Source organism: Neltuma alba, unplaced genomic scaffold, assembly GCF_004799145.2.
Source record: "Neltuma alba isolate B1F8T4 unplaced genomic scaffold, ASM479914v2 tig00006435_pilon, whole genome shotgun sequence".
NCBI lineage: Eukaryota > Viridiplantae > Streptophyta > Magnoliopsida > Fabales > Fabaceae > Neltuma > Neltuma alba.
This window is the reverse complement of record NW_021634465.1, coordinates 15,471-38,813: the sequence shown is the minus strand read 5'-3', so window position 1 is coordinate 38,813 and position 23,343 is coordinate 15,471. Positions and strand designations below refer to the sequence as shown.

The window sequence follows — 23,343 nt, the reverse complement described above, 5'->3', positions numbered from 1 at the left end:
TACTCTTTCTGTTCTTAATATATGACTCAATTCTTGAGTTCGTTTTGATTCTAAACATAAGATTAATTTTTCATACTAATCCACTTTTTTTAAATTACCCTTATGGATACTCCCTCAATCATAATCAAGTAGAAGAGAGAGAGGGGTATTAAGAAAGATGATTATGGTGTTTTAGGAAAAATATGTCACATTTCTTATAATTATCTAACTTACCTAATTTTCTTAATTTAATCAAATTAGTTAAATGGGTCTTATATTAAAGATCAGAAGAGTAATAAGAGAGACAAATATATTTGGAACTCCAGGTACTTTAAATCGTTCCAAAAAGACAACAAGATAAATGTGAAAGAAACAATGTGACACGGGTATGTTCCGGACTACCAATGCTGTTATAAAGTGTAATAATTAAAAACTATACTCAGATCAAAAAAATAATTAAAAACTATACACACGCGTTTTGGGATGTTAAGATTGAGAAATGGGCCGAACATTATTGAGATTAATTAGTCGGGCTATTATCATTAGTTAAGAACTAAAGATGGTTTTTGCAGGGAAAAATTTGGTCGGACTGAAGCTAGCTTATTCAGATATTTTGCACGTGCACATTGAGGTAAAGGGCGTAAAACTTCGTTAGATCAACTTGTGCAACTGTTTACATGTTTTACGTCATCTGGGAAAAACACTCTGATCGCGTATTTATTTTATATTTTATAAATCATAATTAAAAAATTATTTATAAATTATTTAGCGGTGTCATTTTTTTTTTTGGCCGCAAGGCCTCGTTTCTCAGACAACTGGCTTTTTGAAATTTTCAAAGATTTTCATTTCAAGTTTCGGACGCGCACCGTCGGTGCGTATTATATATTCACTTACATATAACATCAGAATCTCTCCATGCATGGTTACAGTGTTACGCCATCGGTGCGTCGTGTTTGAAATTAATTTTGCAAATATGATTAATAATAAGGAGCTTCATTAATTAAGCAGTTTTCTTTGACTGTGTGATGTTGATCTGTTTGGTTAAAAAAATAATAGCGCTTTTAAGTCTTTTTCGTTACAAAAGACATATAGCGTTTGGTTATGGTGCTGGTGGTAACAAGAAACTAACGATAATAATTAACAAATACCGCTAGGAACCAAAATAATAATTTATGACTGGTATCGTTTTGAAGATGCTATTAATAATGGCGAATTTTCTCTGTTTATGCAAAGCATGTATTATTAATCACCAACATACTCAAGGTGCTATCCTGATGTAATTTGGAAAAGCAATTATTAATTGTGCGTTACATTTCGCTTCTTCGTTATGTGCCACCAAATTACTTCTACTTAATGTCATTGGGATGTAAATCCATAGATATACGATTTGAAAGAGAATGAAACTTAAATCTGTATCTCATCGGTCACTTTTTCTCAAGGCGTGTCTGGAATCAGTGAGTTAAATAATGTGATTTTTCATATGTTAACAACATGATTAACACTTTAATATACACGTAGAGGCTTGAAGTGCTATTGGCTACTTCTCAGTTCTCATTTACATCTCCGTGGGTGAAATTACCATGCTGGCTCCATTGAGCATCATAATATATATTACTTCATATTCTTAATATAAGAACTAATTAATTTAAGTAAGTTAAAAAAATTAGTTAAATTAATTATTTGTAATAAATTAGTGTTGTCTTTCTTAAAATACCGTTACTAATCAGTTGTATTAGCTAGAACTACCATTTGAAGAAATCTTTAACATGTGCAGTTACTATAAGAACTGTCTTAATAAATATAAGAGACAAAATAGATTAAGTTCTTATAATTATAATCAAATTAAATGTCAAACAAAATCTTATATTAAGTATTAAAGATAGTATTATAAAAGAAGGGAGATCGTATCAATAAATGAAGTAAATAATTTTAATTTTTTAACTCACTCTCCATTCACATTCATGTGGTTTATTGTCTATTATATATCATTTAAGTATAAGTGTAGTTTATGTGTAAGACTATGCCTATAAATAAGGCATGTCATTGTATTGTGATGCAAATGAAGTAAATGAAGGAATGCAATATCATTCTCTCATTTTCTTGTCCACATCTCTTCCTTGATCTGCTTTTTTTATTGGTTAATTCCATAACAATACATTAATCTGTGACTTTTTCCCATTTTTTCCATTGGAAACATCACCGTACGATTGAAGATGCATTGAAATCATCTAGACGGCAAGAACAGTCTAAATTCCTGTAATGAATGGTAGATAGCAGGAAAGGAATTTAAGCTCAAGTAATCCAAATTTGCTTAGTGAAAAGAATATGCGTTGGACGACTAAAACCGGATTCAATTCAACAAAATTATGATCTGAAGAATATGAATTGCTGTAACATCATCGATACCCTGTGTTTTACGTTGGATTTCATTACAGTCGTACCTCGCCTAGCTAATGGCTAGCTTCCCAGCTTGTTTCTTATTTTCATTACTGCTTTTCCTTCATCAGATAACAAGCACCGCCACCCAGCAAACATGCGGAATAAGATTCTGCGGAGACCCGGCATTTGATGGGCCCCCAATTCAGTACCCTTTTTATCTGAAAGGAGTCCAAAGCGATGATTGTGGGTGCCCAAACTTCGGAGTTTTCTGCGACAACCTTAACCAGACATTGATCACGCTCGGAGATGCCGGAGATTTTGTTGTCAAAGAGATCTCTTTGAAGGACCATACAACTTCGATGAATGACCCAGATAACTGCCTCCCCTCACGCTTCCTCAAAGGCTTGGACCGTCAACTTCAACGTTCGCCTTTCCAATGGAGCTCCGATTACGCTCATTTCCTCACCGTCGACTTTCTCAACTGTCTGCCCCAGTGCCTGACTCCTTTCAGTTCCCTCACATCAAGATACCTTGCCTCAGCGGCACAGACGGCGACAATTCCTCGGTGATCGCTGTTTTGTTTGATCCTGCCTCTCCAACAACCTCGAAGTCGTTCCCAGGATGCCGGCAGATTTCCTCGTCCTTAGTTCCAGATGATACTTTCGAACCCGCGTCATGGACAAACCCTTACTCCGATATTCGCTTGAAATGGAACGAACCCTACTGCATACTCCCCTCGTATCCGGATTCTGCTGATGATGACACTACTTGCTATGACAATTTCCCAGGTACGTCCGTACGAATGAAATATATCAGCACGAAAGCTGTTCTTATCTACTGCGAAATTGAATCTAGCCTTGAATATAAAATTTTAATCCTTTTGTTTTTCAAATTTATAATGTTTTTTCTATAATATTTTCATTAATTTTAAGAGATGATTTCACTGTACATGATAAATAAGATAATCTAAAAAAATCAATACATATTAATTAATCAACTTAAAGTCTTAAACTAATTTTTTTAATATCTTTAGATTAGCTATCTAACTCTTATATTAAGAGTCGACTGAGATATTATTTAAATTAGAGAGAGGAACCTTATGTGTTTGTAAATGGTCTGCTTAATTGTTTCTATTTTTGCTTGACTTATGTACTGATGAAAACGAATCGTTTTACGGACAAGGAGAACCTCCACATCACAAACTTTACAAAATATTAGCGGTGGGGGTAGCTGGGACGATATGCTTTGGTGTGGTGGGACTTGCACGTTTATTAGGGACTAAGGTGGGACCGAGCGGCTTGCCACGACGGAGGACGAACGGAGCAGCGTCGGAGAGGAACACGGCGGAATCTGTTGATGTGGGAATGGGGCTTGATGAGTCAGCCATTTAGCAGTATCCGAAAACACAAGTTGGTCACAGTGGAAGATTGCCCAATCCAAGTGACAATGTTTGTTCCATATGTCTGAGCGAGTATGAACCACAGGACACATTGAGAACCATTCCTCACTGTAATCACTATTTTCATGCCCATTGTATTGATGGGTGGCTCAAGAAGAAGGGCACGTGTCCCTTGTGTCGTCATCTTCCCCATGGATCTCCATTGTTGTCCCACCCTTCACCAGCCTCTCATCCATCGCTGACCCCTACTTAAATATATGTATGTGCACGTGCGCATGTTTTATTGGCCATGTAAATGTGTTGTCATCTCCACTTACACACATACTCCTCCGGTTCTTAATATAAGACCTATTAACTAATTTGATTAGATTAAGGAAATTAGGTAAGTTAGTTAATTATAAGAAATGTGACACGTTTTTCCTAAAATACCATATCATCTTTTTTAATACCTCATTTTTCTCTTCTACTTGATTATGGTTGAAGGAGTATCCATAGGGGTAATTTAGAGAAAATTGATAAATATGAAAAATGGGTCTTATATTTAAGACCAAAACCAACTCACTAATTGGGTCCTATATTAAGGACCGGAGGAGTATTTCCCTTCCACTTCTCTATTAAACCAGACACATATAATAATATAATAATAGTAGTAGCAGCAGTGCTAAACTGTGCTTTGACTGTTGCTACATGTCTTTTAACCTATTTGGTCTTACACTAGCAAGCCGCACAATGGGGAAAAAATAAAAGAATCATATCTTTATTCACGGGCTGGGCAAAAATTATTGAGTTAAATGTACGATATATTGACACCAGCAAACTGTTCGTGTTTGATGTTGTCCAAAAGCCCCAAAAAACCTATACGGGTTTGATAGATACCCTCTCCTCCCGGAATATATGAGGGGACCTTGTAAAGGATCTGGATCCGGCAATTTTATCATAGTACTATGAACGGTAAAAATAATTACCTAAATGCTACACCGTGAACATTATTTACTCATATACTACATCCTTTTAAAACTTGTTCATGCCAAGATGAACTTTTACTGTAACAGCTAATTTTTTTCAGGTGAAAAATTGAAACTCGTTCAGGCCATGAGCAAGTTCAAACATCCCCATTTTTATTTTCGGCGGAAATTACAACTAAGGACCCGATTTTATCAACTTCCGTCCTGCGTCCCTGCTTTTAAAATTGTGGAGCAAACTACAGTTAAGATCCCATCTCATCATATCTATTGCTCTTTTTTTTTTTTTACTCTACAACTTCTCTAAAATAGAATAAATATGAGTAGATTTTATAGAAAAATTGCTTTTTATCTTGGTACTTAAATTTAGAAGAAAATATATAAATAAATATTTAAAACTTTAAGTTCTTAAAATAATTTAATAAACAAACACTGAAAACTATCACAGTGAGAGTGTCATGTTAATTCAAGACAAAAAAAATAAAATAGATAAGAATGGGTGTTGGAGAAAATAAGAATATTTTAAGTGATTTTAAGAACTTAAAGTTTTTAATATTTTTATTTAGCTATTTTGTAAAATTTGTGAACCTGTTAAGTTTTAAATATTTTTTTATTTAATTTATTTATATATATTTTCTAAATTGAAGTACTAAGATAAAAAGAAAATTTTTTCTACAAAATCTACTCGTATTTATTCTATTTAGGAGAAGATGTAGAGTAAAAGAAAATAAGCAATATATCTGATGAGACGAGGTCTTAACTGTAATTTGCTCCACGATTTTAAAAGCAGGGACTCGGCGGAAGTTGATGAAATTGGGTCCTTAATTATAATTTTTGCCGAAAATAGAGATAGTTGAACTCATTCCTAAACGAGTTTCATTTTTTCACCTGAAAAAATTAGTTGTCAGAGTGAAAGTTCATCTTGATATGAATGAGTTTTAAAAAGGTGTAGTATATATGTAAATAGTTTCCACGGTGTAGCATTTGGGTAATTATTTTTACTGTATATAGTGTTCTAATAAAATTGTGATCTTGATCCTCTCTCGTACGCTAGAGGACTCGCACGTCACTATAACCAATTTTAGCAGGACATATGTACACACAACTTTCTATTTGTCCAACTTATTGACTGGTTATCACTCTCATCTTTAGGGCGAGCTTTTCCTCTCCCGTCCTTGGAACGCTCTTAAGGCGGTGGAAGTCGTTGTTTTCTCGTCCTTGTGTGAGCCATGGTCACGGCGTGTCCCTCCTCAGCAGTCTCCGCCGAAGGAGGGGATATCCGTCCTTTGTGTCGTCCGTTCTTTCTTTTTTTGTGGTGATGGGTTTTCTATGGTGGTGTTCTTTATCTCTCCGGCAATAATCAACCCTTGTGGGTTTTGATTCCGACGTGCTTGCTTTGATAGTTATAGACCAAATCTCGACAATATGGCTTGGATGTACATTTTTGGGGGAAGCGCACTGTTGGTGACTATCTCTGCTGCCTTTTGTTCTATCTTTCAGATGATAGTTGTTGGTCTTGTTTGGCGGGGGCGATTCAAAGTTGTTAGTGTTAGGTATATGAATTATCAAGCGGGGTCTATAAGTGGGTGGCTGACAGTGAGCTCTATCTTTTCTCCGGTGCGGTATAATTTGGCCGGTAACTGTAGGTGTCAGCTTCTACGTGTTCTCCCATAACCGTAACAACCATTCTTGGTTGCTTCTTAGCCTACAAGAGGGGTGGGTCCTTTGGGGGTGGTTGTTTCAAACCCCCACCCCTTACTTTGGCATCAGTGCCGGTGATGACATTGTCTCCCCACGGATTCCGGCAAATCAACGGGGATCCTCTCTAGTGAACTTGACAGCAGCTTCTCTTCTAGTTTTGGTGACGGGTTAGGGTTTTTGTTTGGGCTATTAGCTCGATGGCCTTTCTTTGTTGGTCTTTTATGGGACTGCATTCCGTGCTCAGCGTTTTGAGTGCTGGAGGAGTGGAAGAGTAGCTGGGGGTAGAAACAGGGCAGGTCAGGCCTCACTCTTAACAGGCCTGGCCTGTTACGAGGCCTGTTGGCCTGAGCTTGGCCTGCGACCTGTGAAAGGCTTTTTAATCGGCCTGAGCCTAGCTTGTAATCAAGTCTGGCCTGTGGCTTGTTAAGAGGCTTTTTTTTAATAAATTTTAAACACACATAAATCAATTCAAAATTATAATAATTCAACCTAATTGATCTAAAATGCAAACAAAAACTATGAAATTATCAAATTAACACAATTTGTAAAACATGTCCCATTAGGCCAAAAAAGAAATCTAATATGAAGAATTATTAGAAAACATAATTTCATTCTGATATAAAAATATCACTTCATCCTATCTTTAGTATAAAAATTAGTTGATAACTAGATCTAGTTTAAAATATGAAACATCCTTAATCCCTTTTATATTTTAAATTTATCATTTATTCAGACTAATTTACTAACAAAATGATATTTGATCTTGTTGTTACACATGGTTGTTTTAAAAAAATGTTACAGTTGTTATAATTTATTTATTTATTTAGATTAATTAAGTAACTATTATAATAAGAATTAGATTGAGCACACATATATACGGTCTAAAACATAATAGGTCAATTATATATATATATATATATTCTATAAGCATCGATCAAATAAATGAATGATGCTTTTTTTTAATGCACTTATGTTTTCTTTCTCTGTTCAAATATTTGTTATTATACATATATCAATTATTTTTATTATAGAGAATGAAAATGAAATGACGCATGCAATAGGCTCTAGATAACATGTTTATGTGGATCGAGTTTTCTCAATTAACCAATCAGAATAGCAAAGTCCCTCCTATCAATTTATAATTTTAACATTAAAAAAAAAAGATAACAGGCCCAGGCCGCCTGACAGGCCTAACAGGCCTACTATTAGGCTTGAGCCTGGCCTGATAAAGCAAATAGGCCTTTTTACAGGCCTGAGCCTGGTCTGATATCTAAATGGGTCAGGCCATTTACAGGCCAGGCCACAGGCCCTTGACAGGCTGCCTGGCCTATTTCCACCCTTATGGAGGACCTTAGTTTTTTTTTTTGGCTTTTCTCTCTCTCCATATTCATCACCCAAAAAAATTATTTTCAGTATTTAATATAAAAGTTTGTTTAATTTTTATTTAAGTCATAAATATAAGATTCTAATATATTTTATCTCTCATATTTATCCATTTTTCTCAAAGTAGTCATTTTAATAATGGTGGTTTTAGCCAATACATTTGATTAGTAAAGATATTTTAGAAAAAACAATACCTATTTATTACAAATAATTAATTTAACTAGTTTTTTTAATTTACTCAAATTAGTCAACTAACTCTTATATTAAGGACATGAGGTAATATATATTAAAATTATTTTTGGATTAAATTTCATCCAATACTCTAAAATATTTTTTCATCTGTATTTGGTAAAAACAATAGATGCATCTGAAAAATATTTTAAAGCGTTAGATGAATCATAAAATATTTTAGGATACTTGATACATTAGACAAAATATTTAAGGATGATGGATGAATCAAAAAATATTTCTATGATGCTGAACTTGTCTAAAAAATAATTTAGAATGCTAGATAGTTGTATCAGAAAATACTTTAAGATGTGAGATTCATCTGAAAAAAAATATTTCAACGTGCTGGATGAAACACAATACTTCAAAATAACGAACATACCTGAAAAATATACTTTAAAGTACTAAATGCAGTTTAAATAAAAAATAATTTTCATGCATTTTTTTCAATAAGAAAGGTCAAAAAGGGGAAAAGGCAAAAAAAAAAACTCATTGGCTGGTCAACGTGGTAATCTTCCAGAGGTCGATGTTACAGATTAGTCCTGCACAAAAATTCCGAGTAAATGCTCAAAAGTTGGTCAAACTCCCGATCGCTGGCAGAAGTCCAATCAGACATACCCCATATATAACGAAATTCCCATTCAGTTCCCTTTCCAGCTGGTCAGAGACGAATTAGCGAATGGAAGCAACACTCGTTGTGGATACCCTGGTTTTGAACTTTCCTGCAACAAAAGCAGAACGATGCTTCATCTCCCACACGCTGGAGACTTCCTGGTGGATTTAATCTCCTATGAAGAACAAAAGCTTTGGATCAGAGACCCCGATGATTGCCTCCCCAGACGATTCATGAACAAAGAATTCAACTTCACAGATTCCACCTTCCAACTCAGCGATGATTATAGCCTTATGGACTTCACCTTTTTCAACTGCTCCTCCAACGTCACCTGGCAGTACCGACTTCGACCCATCCCTTGCTTAAGCTCTGACCTCAACCAGAACTATTCGGTGGTCGCTGTTTGGTCAGATCCTCCCTTTCCTACGCCAGGGGTCGAGTGGTGTGAGCCCATTTCCTCTGTTACAGTTCCCTTTTCTATCACCAATACACTATACTCGGTGGACCGGAACGCTCATATAGGTTTGCAATGGAACACTCCAAGCTGTGGAGCCTGTGTGGCGAAGAATGGACGGTGTGAGTTCTTGAAGAATACAGGTCTTGAAGTCGCTTGCTATTTACCACACCAAGGTATATATATATCCCTTAATTCACACAAATAGATATGCGCCTCTTTCGATGGCTGATAAAGATGATACTAATGATTTTAGATATATACTTGTGAAGGTGGTCTTTCAAAGTTTGCCAGCTATGGATTAGGCTTTGGAGTGGGAATTCCTGGGTTGCTCAGTGTGATCGGAATCGTGTACATGTGTAAAGGGAGGCGAAGAAGGAACGAAGATGGAAGGCAAAGCAGAAATATTGAACTGAATAATGTCGCAGGGTGGTCGTCTATAGTAGTTATGGGGCTTGATGGAGAAAGCATAGACAAGTATCCGATGACCCGGATTGGGGATAGTGGACGATTGCCCGACCCGAACAACAACGTTTGCTCTATATGCCTCAGTGATTACCAACCCCAAGACAGTTTGAGGACAATCCCAGATTGCAATCATTACTTTCACGCCAATTGTATAGATTCATGGCTCCGCATGAACGCTACTTGTCCCTTGTGTCGAAAATTACCCCACCACTCGTAATTATATTCCTCTTTGCCTCTCTTGTTCTTGGCATTTCACAGTTGCTTATGGTTCATTTTTTGTGTTTAATTTGTAGCTAGGAAATTGGTTTTGGGCTTGTGGTATTGAATTGTAAAGTGAAAAGCATATATCTGATGCAGAAGGGTTCTGTATCAGAAGCAATTCATCCACATCACTACTGAACTGTTGATTGTCAATGCCCTATAGTTGCATCGTTAATTTATTAATTATGTCTTATCAGGAAATAAAATTTAATACGACTAGCTAGTTTATTTAGGCTGCTGATCAAAATAAAAGTTGAATTGGTCATGCTCGCCTCCAGAGTCACGGTATATTTGAATAAAATATGTGACTGAGAAATAAATAAATAATGCAAACCTTGTAATTAAGTAGGGAGAGGTTGGTCCAACGGTCATTTTACTCTGTCGATGGCAGACTCGTTTTTAGAGTCACAAAGAGGAGCGGATGCTAATTAAAGTGCGGACCCCAAAAAAAAAAGATGATTGTTTTCCCATTAATTAATCATTCTTTCTTTCGAAAACTGGCGACACATCATGATATCTTACCATTAATAGATAATAGATAAAATAGGTAGATATGAATGATGGAAAAAATTATATGATTAATAAAATTGCCAATATTTTTATTTTTTACTAGTTAATTAAGAATATTAACGGTTGAAGAGTAATAAAAGGAAGAGTGATTAATTTTATTTTTGAACATAACATCTATACCAGCTTCTCAATCAAAGGTGACGTACGTGGAATTGAACTCCAACACGTAATCGACCTGCTTGGCGCGTGGTTTAGAGATATAAGGTTAAAAAACCAAGCAGGCTTTGACTTCAGATTCAGATAGCAAGAACTGGTTGGGTGTTTGTTTGAGAACTGGGGGGAGAGAGAGAGAGAGAGAGAGAGAGAGAGAGAGAGAGGAAGGGCCTTTACGGATCACCATATTTGACCGGCCGGGGTTAGGTCGGGAAAGCTGCTTAGAGAAGAATTCAATTAACCCAAAGGGTTGGTTAGCTGTGGAGCGAGAGATGCACCCACAAGCAAACCAGTTAAACCATGCATTAGTCAGAAGTTGATCATTCTAGTCCCTGTCGTCTTTGACGCGTTGGACAGTTACTGGGGAACTCCCTCTGTTGCATTGCAGTAATCTATTCATGGCCAGTCATTGACACAGATAAAATAGAATGATTTCTGAGGTCCCACTAATTAAGCTTAGCTTCAACATCATCACCCTCCTCCCCTTGTCTGTGTCAAACAAAAGAGGAGAGCTATACAACAATAATAGGCAGCTTCATCTCTCTGAAATGACTCCCTTATTAGCCTCTCTGTTGTTATTATTATTGTTACTGATAATCCCGGGCGCAACTGTGGCTGAAGAAGTGGAGCCTTGCACGAGCAGGTCTTGTGGAGGAATCGAGATCAAGTTCCCTTTCGGTCTAAGAGGAGTCAACCAGAGTCGTCGATGTAGCTACCCAAAGTTCAGTGTTTGGTGCAATAATCAGAGCCAGACCATCTTGACGCTGCCAGAATCAGGCGACTTGGTGATCAACGACATCGATTATGCCTCCCAAACCCTTTGGGTCAACGATCCTGGTCAGTGCCTTCCAAGACGGTTCTTGAAGGGTCTCAACCTTTCTTCAGCTTCGCCCTGCCAACTCGATCCTGACCTTTACAATCTCATCAACCTCACCTTTCTTCGTTGCCCTTCCAACTTGACGCAGAGTCTACTCACTTCAGTTCGTTGTCTTAACGATCCTGCTAATTCCTCTTTCGCTGTGACGTACGTTTGGATGCGATCCATTCCTCCGCCTTGGAATGAATCTTGTGAGGTCATTAATTCTTCTGTCCCCTACCCGGTTTCCGCCATAGACCCGTGGTCTTTCTGGGTCGATATCGGCGAGGATTTACAGTTGACGTGGGGCAGGCCACGTTGTGGCCTCTGTGAATCTCGAGGACAAGATTGTGGATTCGCCGAGCGTATGGGGCTCCGAACAGGATGTTTCTCTCGTTCCCAGGAAAGCTCAGGTACCCTCCTCTCTGTCTCTCTCTGTTCTTATTGTTTCCTAAGATCATCGTTCTGATCGCCTAAGTTTTATTTGATTAGTCGAACTCGACACAGTAAAGTTAACTACATTGTTTTCTCCTCCATCAGTTAGCATGTTCCGGAGCTATTAAGTTCTAACAACTCCAATTCGTAGGCATGAAACTGTGCTAACAGTGAATTGATTCTCCAGATTCTGTTTCGCACAATGAATTCCTTAGTTTTGACATGAAAAAACACTCAAATATGCGGTTTAATTCGTGAAATGCCAAAGTTTTGGGTTTAAATTTGAAATTTGTGATATGTGTAGTTAATTAGTGGTTAGCGTCAGTTGGAGACTAAACTGGTCCAGGTGATACAGATTTTCTATTGTTCAAAAATCCTGGGGTGGTTGGAGATTGAAGCGGTCGTGACTCGTGCCATTGTTTCAAAAAGAAGGGAAGAATTAGGATCAGATAATTTAAGCGAAGTTTTGCCGTAGGATAGATGCTTACTTACAAGAGCCCGCGGGACCCATGAAAATTTAAAACATTTTTTGAGGTGGAAAATTGGGAACCCTTGGCTTGTTACTTGTTAGGTTGGGGTCTATATGCGTACATCCCTGTCATCCTTTAAAAAACCATAAGAACATACTACTATTTCTGGTCTAAATTATAAAATTTTATTTATAATCTATAAATGAGATTTTATAATTAATACTCCTCCGGTCCTTATTATAAGACCCAATTTGACTTTTTATTTGGTCCTAATTATAAGACCCAATCCATTTTCTCTCTTATATTTATGCATTTTTTTCCAAGATAATCCTTCTAATAATGATAGTTTTAGCCAATATACTTAATTAGCAAGGATATTTTAGGAATAACAACACTTATTTATTATAAATAACCAACTTAACTTACTTCCTTAATCTCCTCAAATAAGTCAATTGGGTCTTATAATTAGGACCGGAGGAGTACTAACATTTTTACCTTCCGACAAGTTGTTGACCATTTGAAAATTCTACGCGGGCATTAGTAATTTAGTATAGGAGATATAAGACAATATATCCACACACCTCACATTCCCATTGGTCATTGGTGGTATATCAAAGGAGAAATCATTTATATTTTTTTGCAAATTTTTCCAATCACCTATTTTTTATTTATTTAAAATATAAAGACTAAAAAAAATTTAAAATTTTAATTATTATCTTCGATCTATTTAATTTTGAAATTTTTAAAAAATCGTTAAAATAAAACATTGAATTCATTATAATTAAGACAATACTTGTATTAAATTCTTTATAAGCATTATGTCAGGTCCTGCAATCACGTATGACCACCATAGCTCATGTGTGATTGGAAAACTTGACACTATGAATATAAGGAACTTGATTTAAGTTTTTTTTCTTTTATAATTACTATTTTTGGACTGATAGATGAGTCATTTTTTTTGTCGGTACACCAAAAAAAAAAGATCCATTGATTAAGGGTACATTTGAAAATTTGAAACAGGTATTCCAAAAGGCGTAAAATATGGGCTAACGATAGGAGTGGGAATACCCGGAGTCCTGTGTTTAATTGGGCTCGGTTGTATCATATGTGGCAAGATACGACGTCGTCGGAATACGAGGCCCAGCACAGATCTTCCTATCACAGCATTTGCTGTCCAGTCCAGCCCATTTAGAATGGGCCTCGATGGGTCCACAATAGAAAAGTATCCCATGACTCTTCTGGGGGAGAGCAGGCGGCTACCGAAGCCCAATGACAACATTTGCTCAATATGCCTGTCGGAGTATGAGCCCAAGGAGGCCTTGAGAACCATACCCGATTGCAATCACTATTTTCACGCCCACTGTATAGATGAATGGCTCAGGATGAACGCCACGTGTCCCGTTTGCCGGAATTCACCGACATTCACACCTTCTTCTGCTTCTGATTCGGCTTCATCATCTGTGTCCCCTTCTTCCTCCATATCCTCTTCACATTAGATAAATTTATATTACTTCCTTGTTGAGATTTGAGGTGCATGTTCCATTGTTCCTGCTTGTATTATACGCCGTACGAATTTCATCACGATTTATGTGTACACACTAGCATTCAGATGATTTTATTAATTGCCACTGGAGTATAATCATCTTTTAAAGGAGACAATTTTACTGTACTCCATTTAGTGAAAAAGGTCAACTGCAGTATGTTTATAAGAATTTTTTTTTGGACAGGTATGTGTATAAGATGATTAAGCAGATTGTAATTTGGTTTAAAATTTTAGATAAGTGCATTAAAATTATGGAAAGCTGGTTCAAAATAACATACTAAGGGAGTGTTTGGATAGAAACCAAACCATGATTTCAGAAGTGCTTTTACGGATTACGAAGTAAATATGTGGAGGAGGTTACCTCGTTTTGCGGAAAAGTGTTTCTGAAACCACGGTTTTGGAGCATCCAAACAGGCCCTAAGAATTTGATTGACACTTGAATTTGAGTAAGGTGTAATTTTTATTCAGCATTTTTCAACACATCTTCTATGACATGCAATAACTTTCATTTTAAGAACTTTTGCATATAATTAAAGGTAAGATATACTATTTCTGTCCTAAATATAAAACTCTTTTTATAACTATAAAAAGAGTTTTATATTTAGAATCAAAGGAGTACAAAACTAAAATATGATACTAATTGACAATGAGCTACACCAAATCTTTTTAGCTGAATAACTTTTCAAACCGAAATTTGTAAGGAAAAATTAAGGAAAAATAATTTCATTGAAGATTTTATTAATAAGACTTTCATAAATTTTTATACAAAGAAAATACTGTAAAAGTTTATACATATAAAGTAGTAATACTTTAATTTAAATCATTCTCAATAATAAAATTTCAAACGTTAAAATAATTCCTTCAAGTCAAGAGGCTCAGAATTTCAGATGCTCTTTTTTAAAAAAAAAATTTTAAAAATAGTTGACGGATGAGATATTTGTCTCGACTCTATTGGGCGGCTGAGAATGCTACCGCACCGTTATCCTTTATGATCCTGTACGCGCATTGTATCCCTTACTTGGCTTCGCCTGCCGCCTCTCGTTTCTGATCTCCAGCAACACCCAGAATGGAGCATCGGCGCGAAAGGTTAGTTCAGTGAGACTTCCGTTATCTCCTTCCAATCTTCTCCATCCCTGCTATGACTTTGACCACGTGCGCTGCTCGCTTCTCTCGGCTTCTTCCTCCTTCTCCTACTTCTCCTCCAAGTCTCCCTAAACTTTGCGAAACATGCGCTCTTCACTGTGACAACAATTCTTTTCTGCCTCGGCTTCTGGGAAGTTCCTCAGTTTCGTTCAATATATCGAAATTCATCAAGGCTAAAGCTTCTGTGAGCGAGAGCGATCATGAGATTTCAGAAAACAACGTTTCCGAGTTATTGGACCAAGAGTTGCTCGCAAGAATTGCTGCTGCTGAAGACGCCAATGAGGCATTGCAGATGATCGCTGAAAGGTCTAGAAAAGATGAAGGTGTCGTTTGCACGGCTGATTGTTGCTCCATTATATCAGCGGCACTTAATCGAAACAATGCAGAGCTGGCTTTGTCGGTATTCTTCGCTATGCGCGCCAGTTTTAATCAAGGTTATTATGATTACGGTTGGTAACTCTTCCTTCAGTATTCGATATTTTGCTCCACTAATAACTCTTTCTTGGCCTCAACAGAACCAAACTTCCCAAGGAAACTAAAAATTAAATTTAAACCAACCAGGAAGAAATAATAAAATAAAGACGACTTAGCTCCCAATCTAGCCGTTACGGAGGACGTAATGAGCAGTTCTACATATTTCACGCTCTAGATATATAGCCCACCGTGAACGCTCAAGAATGATAATTAAAAATCAAAAGCACGCTGTAACTGTCTTGGAAGATTTCCCTTCTTGCCTTTGTTGTTAGCGGGTTTTAACATTTGGAACACAAGTTGCTGATCTAGATTACAAAATACAAACGTGAAACTCTAGAGGTTTAAATTGCGTCTGGTTTAAGATTTCTTTTACCGTCCTGTTGGTTTAAGATGATATTCTTTGCCAGCTGAAAGCTGATTTTCTGAGAACCGATGTGGTAGTTACGTTGTGAATTCACTTTGTTCTTTTGCTTTTGCTTTTCAATTGGATAATGCTGATGCTGATGTGCCATGATCAGTTGCTGAGGACGGTCCTTTGATTAAGAGATGGAGGTGGTCTAGGCCAAATGCACATGTCTATACATTGTTAATTCAGGGTCTTGCATCATCATTGAGGGTTTCAGATGCTCTTAGGGTGATTAAATATATTTGTGAAGTGGCAGCATCTCCTGGTGAGGAGGTATGATTAAAACATCTCTATGTCCTGCCTTTGTGCCTCATATACTGTACTAGCCTCATTTATGATTTTAACTTAAAACCATCTCCCACTTCATTGATGTTTTCAAAATTATATTTATTTATGGCTTTGTTATTGATGCTTTTAATATTACTGTTATCATAACTCTGTGGATATTTTTGCAGGTTCCTTTTGGAAAGTTAGTCAGATGTCCTAGTTGTAGGATAGCCGTTGCTGTTGCACAGCCACAACAAGGTATTCAGGTATTTCCATGTGTTCTTTGCATGTTAGACCCCTATGTCACAAATTTGATGCAGCTGCATCTGATTAGGGAGGCAGATCTACATTATCACTCCAGGATAACAAAATTAGGACATTTTTATTACTTCGTTGACATATTCTTTAATGTATTTATCCCTATCTCTTTGGATATCTTTGTAATTTTAATCATTTTAAAGAAACACAAGCACACCTCATTGGGATAATAAATTGAGAATAAGAGTAAGCTTAGGTTCAGCATCCATCCAGTGCACTAGAAAACTGCCTATTCTTTGCCACCTCTTCCGCAAATAAAATTATAATTCATTAATCCTAAACCTTGCCAAAATTTTAATCTTGGTATGCTTACATCGACTCAAATGTGCTATAGTAGTGCCTTAGAAGGAAGAGCCAAGGGGGAAAAAAAAATTTTAACTATTATTTCGTAGAGGTTTCATCCTTAGATTACTCCCTTTCTTTTCCATCAGGTTTGTTTGAGAATGATTAAATATACTTGAGTAAGTAGGGCCATCTATAGTTATTGTCTCATCAGCATAATTCTTACATGGAAATAGGGAATGTTGTGATCCTAGCTTGGCATAGCAAGCAGTACTACCTCCGGTCCTTAATATAAGACCCTGTTTGACTTTTATTTTGGTCCTAAATATAAGACCCTAATCCACTTTGTCTCTTATATTGATGTATTTTTTTTCAAGATAGTCCTTCTAATAATTATAGTCCTAGCCAATATAATTGATTAGTAAGGATATTTTAGTAAAGACAACACTTATTTATTACAAATAACTAACTTAACTTCTTTCCTTAATCTCCTCAAATTAGTCAACTGGGTCTTATAATTAGGACCGGAGGTAGTATTATTTTGCGGTTGATTCTCTCACATTTATATGCGTATAAAACTCTCATAATTATATGAAACTTCTAAGGTGGACGCAAAATAATATTTCTTATGCAGTTGGTATCCTGTGCAAAGTGTCGCTACCAATATGAACTTGTTTCTGGTGACATAATCTGTATTCAATCAGAAGAAATCAGGTTGGTTAATCATAGCATTCCGTTTACTATTTTCTTTCTGTCTACTCAACTAAAAACAATTCTCCTAAAATTAATTTTTGGTGGACATGGCTAATTTGTATTTTCTAAACTTTTTTATTTATTTTTATTATATTGAGAATAAGGAGGGAGGATACATAAGTTATAACTTCCTTTTTCAGATTCAAGTTTCTACTAGTCCACAAGACCAGTAGCTTTAGCAGGAAGCAACACAATTGAGATTTTCCACTCTGTTTATTTTTGTTGATTGAACAATATGCATGCGTAGTTAATCAAGGAATACTCACTTTGCCTAAGGATATCCTCATGCCGAACGCAGCATGGATATTACGCCATGGGAAAGGGGGTTAAAATTCCTTCAACTGAAGAAGCAAAGCTTTCCTGCTGCAGTTCATTCTATTGTGGTACTCACTTTTCACTCACTTTTGATGTTTATCATTGGGTCTACCTTTGATTAAATAATCATGCATGGGGACCTTTACATGACATGTCCATGTTGGTTATTAAGTTCAGAATCCAGCTATGGAATGAACATCTTTTGATGCATCAATTTTTCTACATTTCTAAGTTATGATAGCACATCCTTCTGCTGGTAGCAACTTCAGTAAATAAATAAATAAATGAAAAAGTTGTGACCTTTGCAACTATTCTGATTTTTTATTTACCTGTCTTCTAGCCATCTCACTATTGTTGTTAGCTCTTTACTAAGAATTTAAAACATCTGGAATGGTTACTTCATTATAGAAGTTGAAGCTTATGATTTCAACCATTTCACCCCAAGTACGATCTCTCTTAGAGGCATGTGCACTTAATGGTTCTATTCCTGGCACAGTTGTAAAGTTTTTTTTTTTTTTTTTTTTGGGGCTAGTCTTTACAGCACAGGTACCACAAATTTCTGTGTCCGGCACCACATTCTTGTTTTGTGGTGTATGTTTCCCATCTTCATTAGTCCTTTTTGTCTGTCCTTTAACTTGCTATTTGTTTGTGCTATGATGGTTTCTTATCAAACGGGGTGCTGGCCTCAGAAATTTTGCTCATGTCCATTCTTCTAGATATTAATAGTCATTTCTTAAATTATTTTCATTAATTCTTTATTCTCCCACCATCCAGGTGCAGACCCCTTCAGGGATGGCTCGTACGCATAGATTTGCCACTGAAACAGTTGATGTGCCAGCGCAAGTAGGAGAAAGGGTAACTGTTGCTGTGGCAGCTCCATCCAATGTCTATAGAGAGGTGGGCCCCTTTAGGTTTAGTCCTAGGGCCCCTGATTTCTATCCTGGTGAGGCTATGTGTTTGACGAACCACAAAGATGGCCGAGAATCACTTCTGTTAAGAGCCCCAAGAAAGGAAGGAGATTCATCATTGCTTAAACCCTCTTTCCTCTTTCCTCTTCTTGCTGTATTTGCAACCGGTGATGCTGCATCTGGACTTATTGACCCCAGCCTGCCCCAGTTTATATCAGTTGTTGCAGTTTCATCTCTTGCTGTTGGGGCAACATTAAATTCTTTTGTTTTCCCCCGGTTGAATCAGGTACTTTATTTATTTATTTATTTTTTTGGTGAAAAGTTGAATCAGGTACTTTAGTTCTTTCTTTTAATATTATTTTCCTTATTTGTTTTTTTCACATGCGACTCTTGTAACTTATTATACTATTGTAATCTATTGAAATCAGCATGGCTTCATTTTCCTTTGCACCCACTGCCCCGTACCCATATATCCGTCAATTTATTCTGAATATTATAAATAAAGCCATCAATTTAATCTACATCTATTTATTTTTTACATGGTGGCAGCTTCCACAAGGATCAGTCGAAGCAATTGCTATCAAACAGCAACTTTTATCTCAATATGATGTGCTTCAGTCTCGCATCAAAGACCTAAAAGAAGCTTCTGAAAAAGAGGTGTGCTACTTGCGTGATTTTTCATTAGTACATTGAATTCTGGCTTTTTTCTAAGCCTTTCTCCTTCCGAAGTTTTCTATTTCTTCTATTCTTCCACTCCAACTTCCCTGTAGAGAAAAATTTGTTAGCATGCATTTACATTCTGGACATCTCATGGTCTTATATTTAGAACATGGGTAGGTTTGTTTGGGGAATCTGATTAATCACCAAGGAAGGATGTGACGTAAAGTCTGCTGACGTGAGATCATGATAACGAAGTCTATCCATCTAGCTCCTTTTCTTTTCTATTGCAATAAGCAGAAATATCGTTTTAGATCATCCAAGATTGAAATTGAAGGACGATATTATAAAAAAAAAAAAAAAAAAAGCTCTTTCAGTCGGCTCCTAACGTCAGTTATATTAATTTTTTTTCTAAGTTCACTCTAAACTGCCGTCATGTTCAAACATTACTTTGTGCTGTAATTGGTCTTCTGGGCTTGCATCGCACATGTTCACCCAACAGGCATGTCTATGTGCATGCATAATGTGCGCCACATGGAAATCTGATGCACATTTTTGCATATGAACAAGAAAACATCATTGGAGTTGTGATGGCTCAAGGTATTTCATTTGCCACGATATAGCTTTATCAGGCTTTTAATATGTAAGTGGCATCGTATGTTTGAGTAGCAATCAATCAATCATTTTCCAAAGACGAGTTCTTAAACTTTGAATGCAGAAATTTATCATTTAAGCAAACTATATAATTTATTTCTGGGCAATATAATTGTAAATTTTAGATAAACGCCCCTAGTAGCCTCTGGATATGTTCTGAGCAAAGCTCATTGGGTGGTGCTTCTCACTTATAAGGCTGAGGTTATATATTTCATGAAAATTTATTCGATGATAATGCCTCCTCTGATTCAAAATAATTATCATGTAAGGCTATCTACATAGATTGAGAAAACTAATAAATAGTCTAGACTTTAGATTATAGCAAAATCTAAAGATTTTTTATTAAAATATTAAAAATATCATGGCGCTTACTCTACCTACCATTAGTTTCATAGAAAAATGGCACAAAAAATTGTTAACGTTTCATTGAAATTCTTAAGCAACAATTATTTTGAAACAAGGCTAAAATTAAAGGCAATAATTATTTTGAAATGGAAGGAAAAATAATTTGTTCTTTTTCTCCTTTTGTAGGCATGCATGTACCGTAGTCTGAGTCATACAAATATGATTTTTCTCTGTAGGTATGGATGCTGGCTCGAATGTGCCAACTGGAAAACAAAATTTCTGTCGTTGGAGAACCCTCATATCGGTGAATTACCATTGCCTTCTCTTCTTGATTCTCACTGTACCCCTGAAATTACTGTTTTATTCCGTGTAGATAACCATTTATGTTGGTCTGCTCAAGTTTTTTATTTTCTCATTTCCCCTTCTTCTAGGGCTCGTAAAAGTAGAATCAAGAGGGTACAAGAGAGCTTGCAAAAGTCCCTCACGGGACGGATTGAATTGATTGACAGCTATGCCAGAGTAAGGCTTCTCTGACAATTCAAATCTTGTATGGTTCTGAGGTTTAGAAAACCTAGCTTTCCTGGTTGTGTTTTTGAATTAGTTCCGTCAAAAAATGCAAGTTGAGAGTACTTTGTGGACAGATCTCTTCAATGATTGAAATTGAGGTGGAGATGGACACTGATGTTCCCGCAGCAGAAACTGCCAGCAATGCGGTAATTCTGTCATATTTATCTTGGGCGACGACTGATATTATATTGGTATGACTGGGATAATTGCTCAACTGAGGACTTCTGTACAGGATAGTATCATGGAACAGATACAACAAATCATGGAGCTTGAAAATCTTGAGGAGGTATGTTCTTTTTACATGGAAGCCTCGTATCTGACATTGTAGACCTGAATATGGCCTCAATAATAAACATTCACAAAAGCGTTTGCTCAGAGTGCTGTACTGCTTAGACTAAAGAAGTGGAATGCCAACAATAAGCTTTTTCTTTTTTCTTTTTTTCTTTTTGAGTTGTCTCCCTTGGATATTAGTTTTGCTCTCTTTTGTAAACCAAAAGAAACAATGAGCTTTTGTTTGCATTAACAGGAAATGTAGGATGAAACCATTGTTTTCCCCTTCACATGCAGCTTTAGGAAAGCCATTAGGATTTGCCTCCTTCATAACTGACTGAGCGACCGTAGTATGAGTGCTAACTTTATATGATAAAGGGAGAATTAGCTTCCCAATTTCGTACAGTCTTAAAAGTGAAATCCTGTTTTAACGAGGACGTCATTGTGATAATAACCATGTTACTCTTCTCCAATCAAACCATGTGCTCATTCTTCCATTGCCGCTAGCCTTTGCCTTTTTTTCCCTGGCGACCCTACTAATTATATGCTTTGATGCAGAGATGGAAAATACAAGTCGAAGCCAATGATGAGGCCGAAAGACTTCTTAGCTCACAGCCCTTACCTGATGAAGAAGTTTAACCATGTTCAGACGCACCGGGTTTATACGGCTGCATCATTAGGTGAGTGTCAATTCCCATTTCCCAGTTTAATGATCTACATTTGACAGAATAATAGAGTGCAGCATCCTGTTCCCTCTGCCTTGTAACAAACAACGTTAGCCAAGTTGTTTCTGACAAAACGGTCGCTGTTATGTCTCGCTTGCGAAATAGGAGCGGACTTGTATCCGATGAAATGGGATGGCGTGGCATCTGAAAAGGGCCACTAAAGATGGGCCTTCTGTCTCCAGAAGCCGAGCGTGGATCACAGGTCACAGCACATAGTGGGTAAATTCATTTTAAATCATCTTGGTTGCACTATTTTACAGATGAGCAGGCCTTTTAAAGCCATAGTATATTAGGGATTATTATTTATTATCGAGTAATCATTGTTGATCTTTCCTATAATGTGCAAGCAATTCTATGCCCAATTATTGCTGGTATTTAAAAATGGGGTTCCTCGTGGTTGTAGCTATGCGCTCATGCTGGTCTAGCCTCATCTTAACTTACTATTTTTTTTTAAAAAAAAAAGTGGAATAACACATTTTATTCCAAAAGTGAAGTAATAATCCTTCTTTAGTTGGCAACAAGCTTTCAGGAATAATCAATAAGTGAGCCAGTTAGTTATGAGTCTTTTAGTCTGATATAACTGCCGCCCTTGCAACTCACAGTTGTCCGCTCAAAAGCTTATTTCCATTTTTAGTAGTTAAAATGAGGAAGGGAAAAAAAAAACACTTATGGATATGAAATACAAAATATAACTATCGAGTTACATTATTCATAAATTATCTGTATCTAAAATTATTCATAAATTATAAATGGTGTAATTTCTCTCAGTCTCTATGTAATTTTATTTTTATTCTTTCATTTCTTTTTTTTGGTTTGTCACATGAAAGGATATTTAGTTTACAGGGGAAAAAAAGATGTTTTCCCTCTAAATTATGAGCAGGAAGATTTGGAATTAAAAACCATCAATATATAAAATTTATGAAATAAGTCGTGAATAAATTGGTTTATTCTTCAAACTGATACCTATAAATTAAAATTTAAATCAAGGCGCCTCTACTCAAAATAAAAAATTCAAAATAACTTATATAAATTTATTTACCTTTTATTGACCCTATATTGAATATTTTTCCCCCCAAAAACGTGTAAGGAAGGGCTCGGGATAACTCAAACCTATTAGGATCCCAAATTCCATGAATAAAAAACTGATGAGAAGTGTCTTGTGAGTAGGAGAATTGATTTTCACTTGGTAAACTTTTGCCCAAAAAAAAAATTAAACATGCCTATAAGAAATTGAAATTGCGTATTTATATTTGCCAGAAAACAAAATTATGAAGAAATTAAGATAGCATGATCATATTTCATTATGTAGCAAGACACTGCTCTTTTTTTAAAAAAAAAAAACCAAAAAGATCCTTCAATACAAAACGGATAAACCAATGAAAAACCTGATGGGAGAAAAAACCAA

The 23,343-nt window shown here is 36.3% G+C and overlaps 4 protein-coding genes across 6 annotated transcripts; all 4 read left to right on the top strand.

Moving 5' to 3' along the window:
- The first annotated feature begins 538 nt into the window (after positions 1-538).
- LOC114750402 (putative RING-H2 finger protein ATL21B) lies at positions 539-3,749 on the top strand. Its single transcript, XM_028939001.1, has 4 exons — positions 539-610; positions 2,487-2,781; positions 2,853-3,146; positions 3,634-3,749. Exons 1-4 carry the CDS (start codon positions 539-541, stop codon positions 3,747-3,749), a joined length of 777 nt encoding a protein of 258 aa, XP_028794834.1.
- A 4,945-nt stretch (positions 3,750-8,694) lies between these two features.
- On the top strand, positions 8,695-10,031 carry LOC114750404 (putative RING-H2 finger protein ATL21A). Its single transcript, XM_028939003.1, has 2 exons — positions 8,695-9,274; positions 9,371-10,031. Exons 1-2 carry the CDS (start codon positions 8,773-8,775, stop codon positions 9,781-9,783), a joined length of 915 nt encoding a protein of 304 aa, XP_028794836.1. The 5' UTR covers positions 8,695-8,772; the 3' UTR covers positions 9,784-10,031.
- Positions 10,032-11,036: 1,005 nt separating this feature from the next.
- LOC114750403 (putative RING-H2 finger protein ATL21A) lies at positions 11,037-13,947 on the top strand. Its single transcript, XM_028939002.1, has 2 exons — positions 11,037-11,819; positions 13,332-13,947. The coding sequence occupies exons 1-2, from the start codon at positions 11,099-11,101 to the stop codon at positions 13,805-13,807; spliced, it is 1,197 nt and encodes a 398-aa protein (XP_028794835.1). The 5' UTR covers positions 11,037-11,098; the 3' UTR covers positions 13,808-13,947.
- Positions 13,948-14,889: 942 nt separating this feature from the next.
- Positions 14,890-22,275, top strand: LOC114750399 (uncharacterized). 3 transcript variants are annotated; one of them, XM_028938999.1, is made up of 13 exons: positions 14,890-15,431; positions 15,990-16,150; positions 16,333-16,410; positions 17,379-17,458; positions 17,796-17,880; positions 18,587-19,006; positions 19,270-19,377; positions 20,613-20,680; positions 20,808-20,895; positions 21,018-21,089; positions 21,176-21,229; positions 21,772-21,893; positions 22,044-22,275. In XM_028938999.1, the coding sequence occupies exons 1-12, from the start codon at positions 14,993-14,995 to the stop codon at positions 21,850-21,852; spliced, it is 1,734 nt and encodes a 577-aa protein (XP_028794832.1). In that variant the 5' UTR covers positions 14,890-14,992; the 3' UTR covers positions 21,853-21,893; positions 22,044-22,275. The 3 variants fall into 3 exon arrangements, with proteins under 3 accessions (XP_028794832.1, XP_028794831.1, XP_028794833.1); XM_028938998.1 differs by having other exon boundaries at positions 14,890-15,446; XM_028939000.1 differs by having other exon boundaries at positions 15,171-15,450.
- The last annotated feature ends 1,068 nt before the right edge of the window (positions 22,276-23,343 follow it).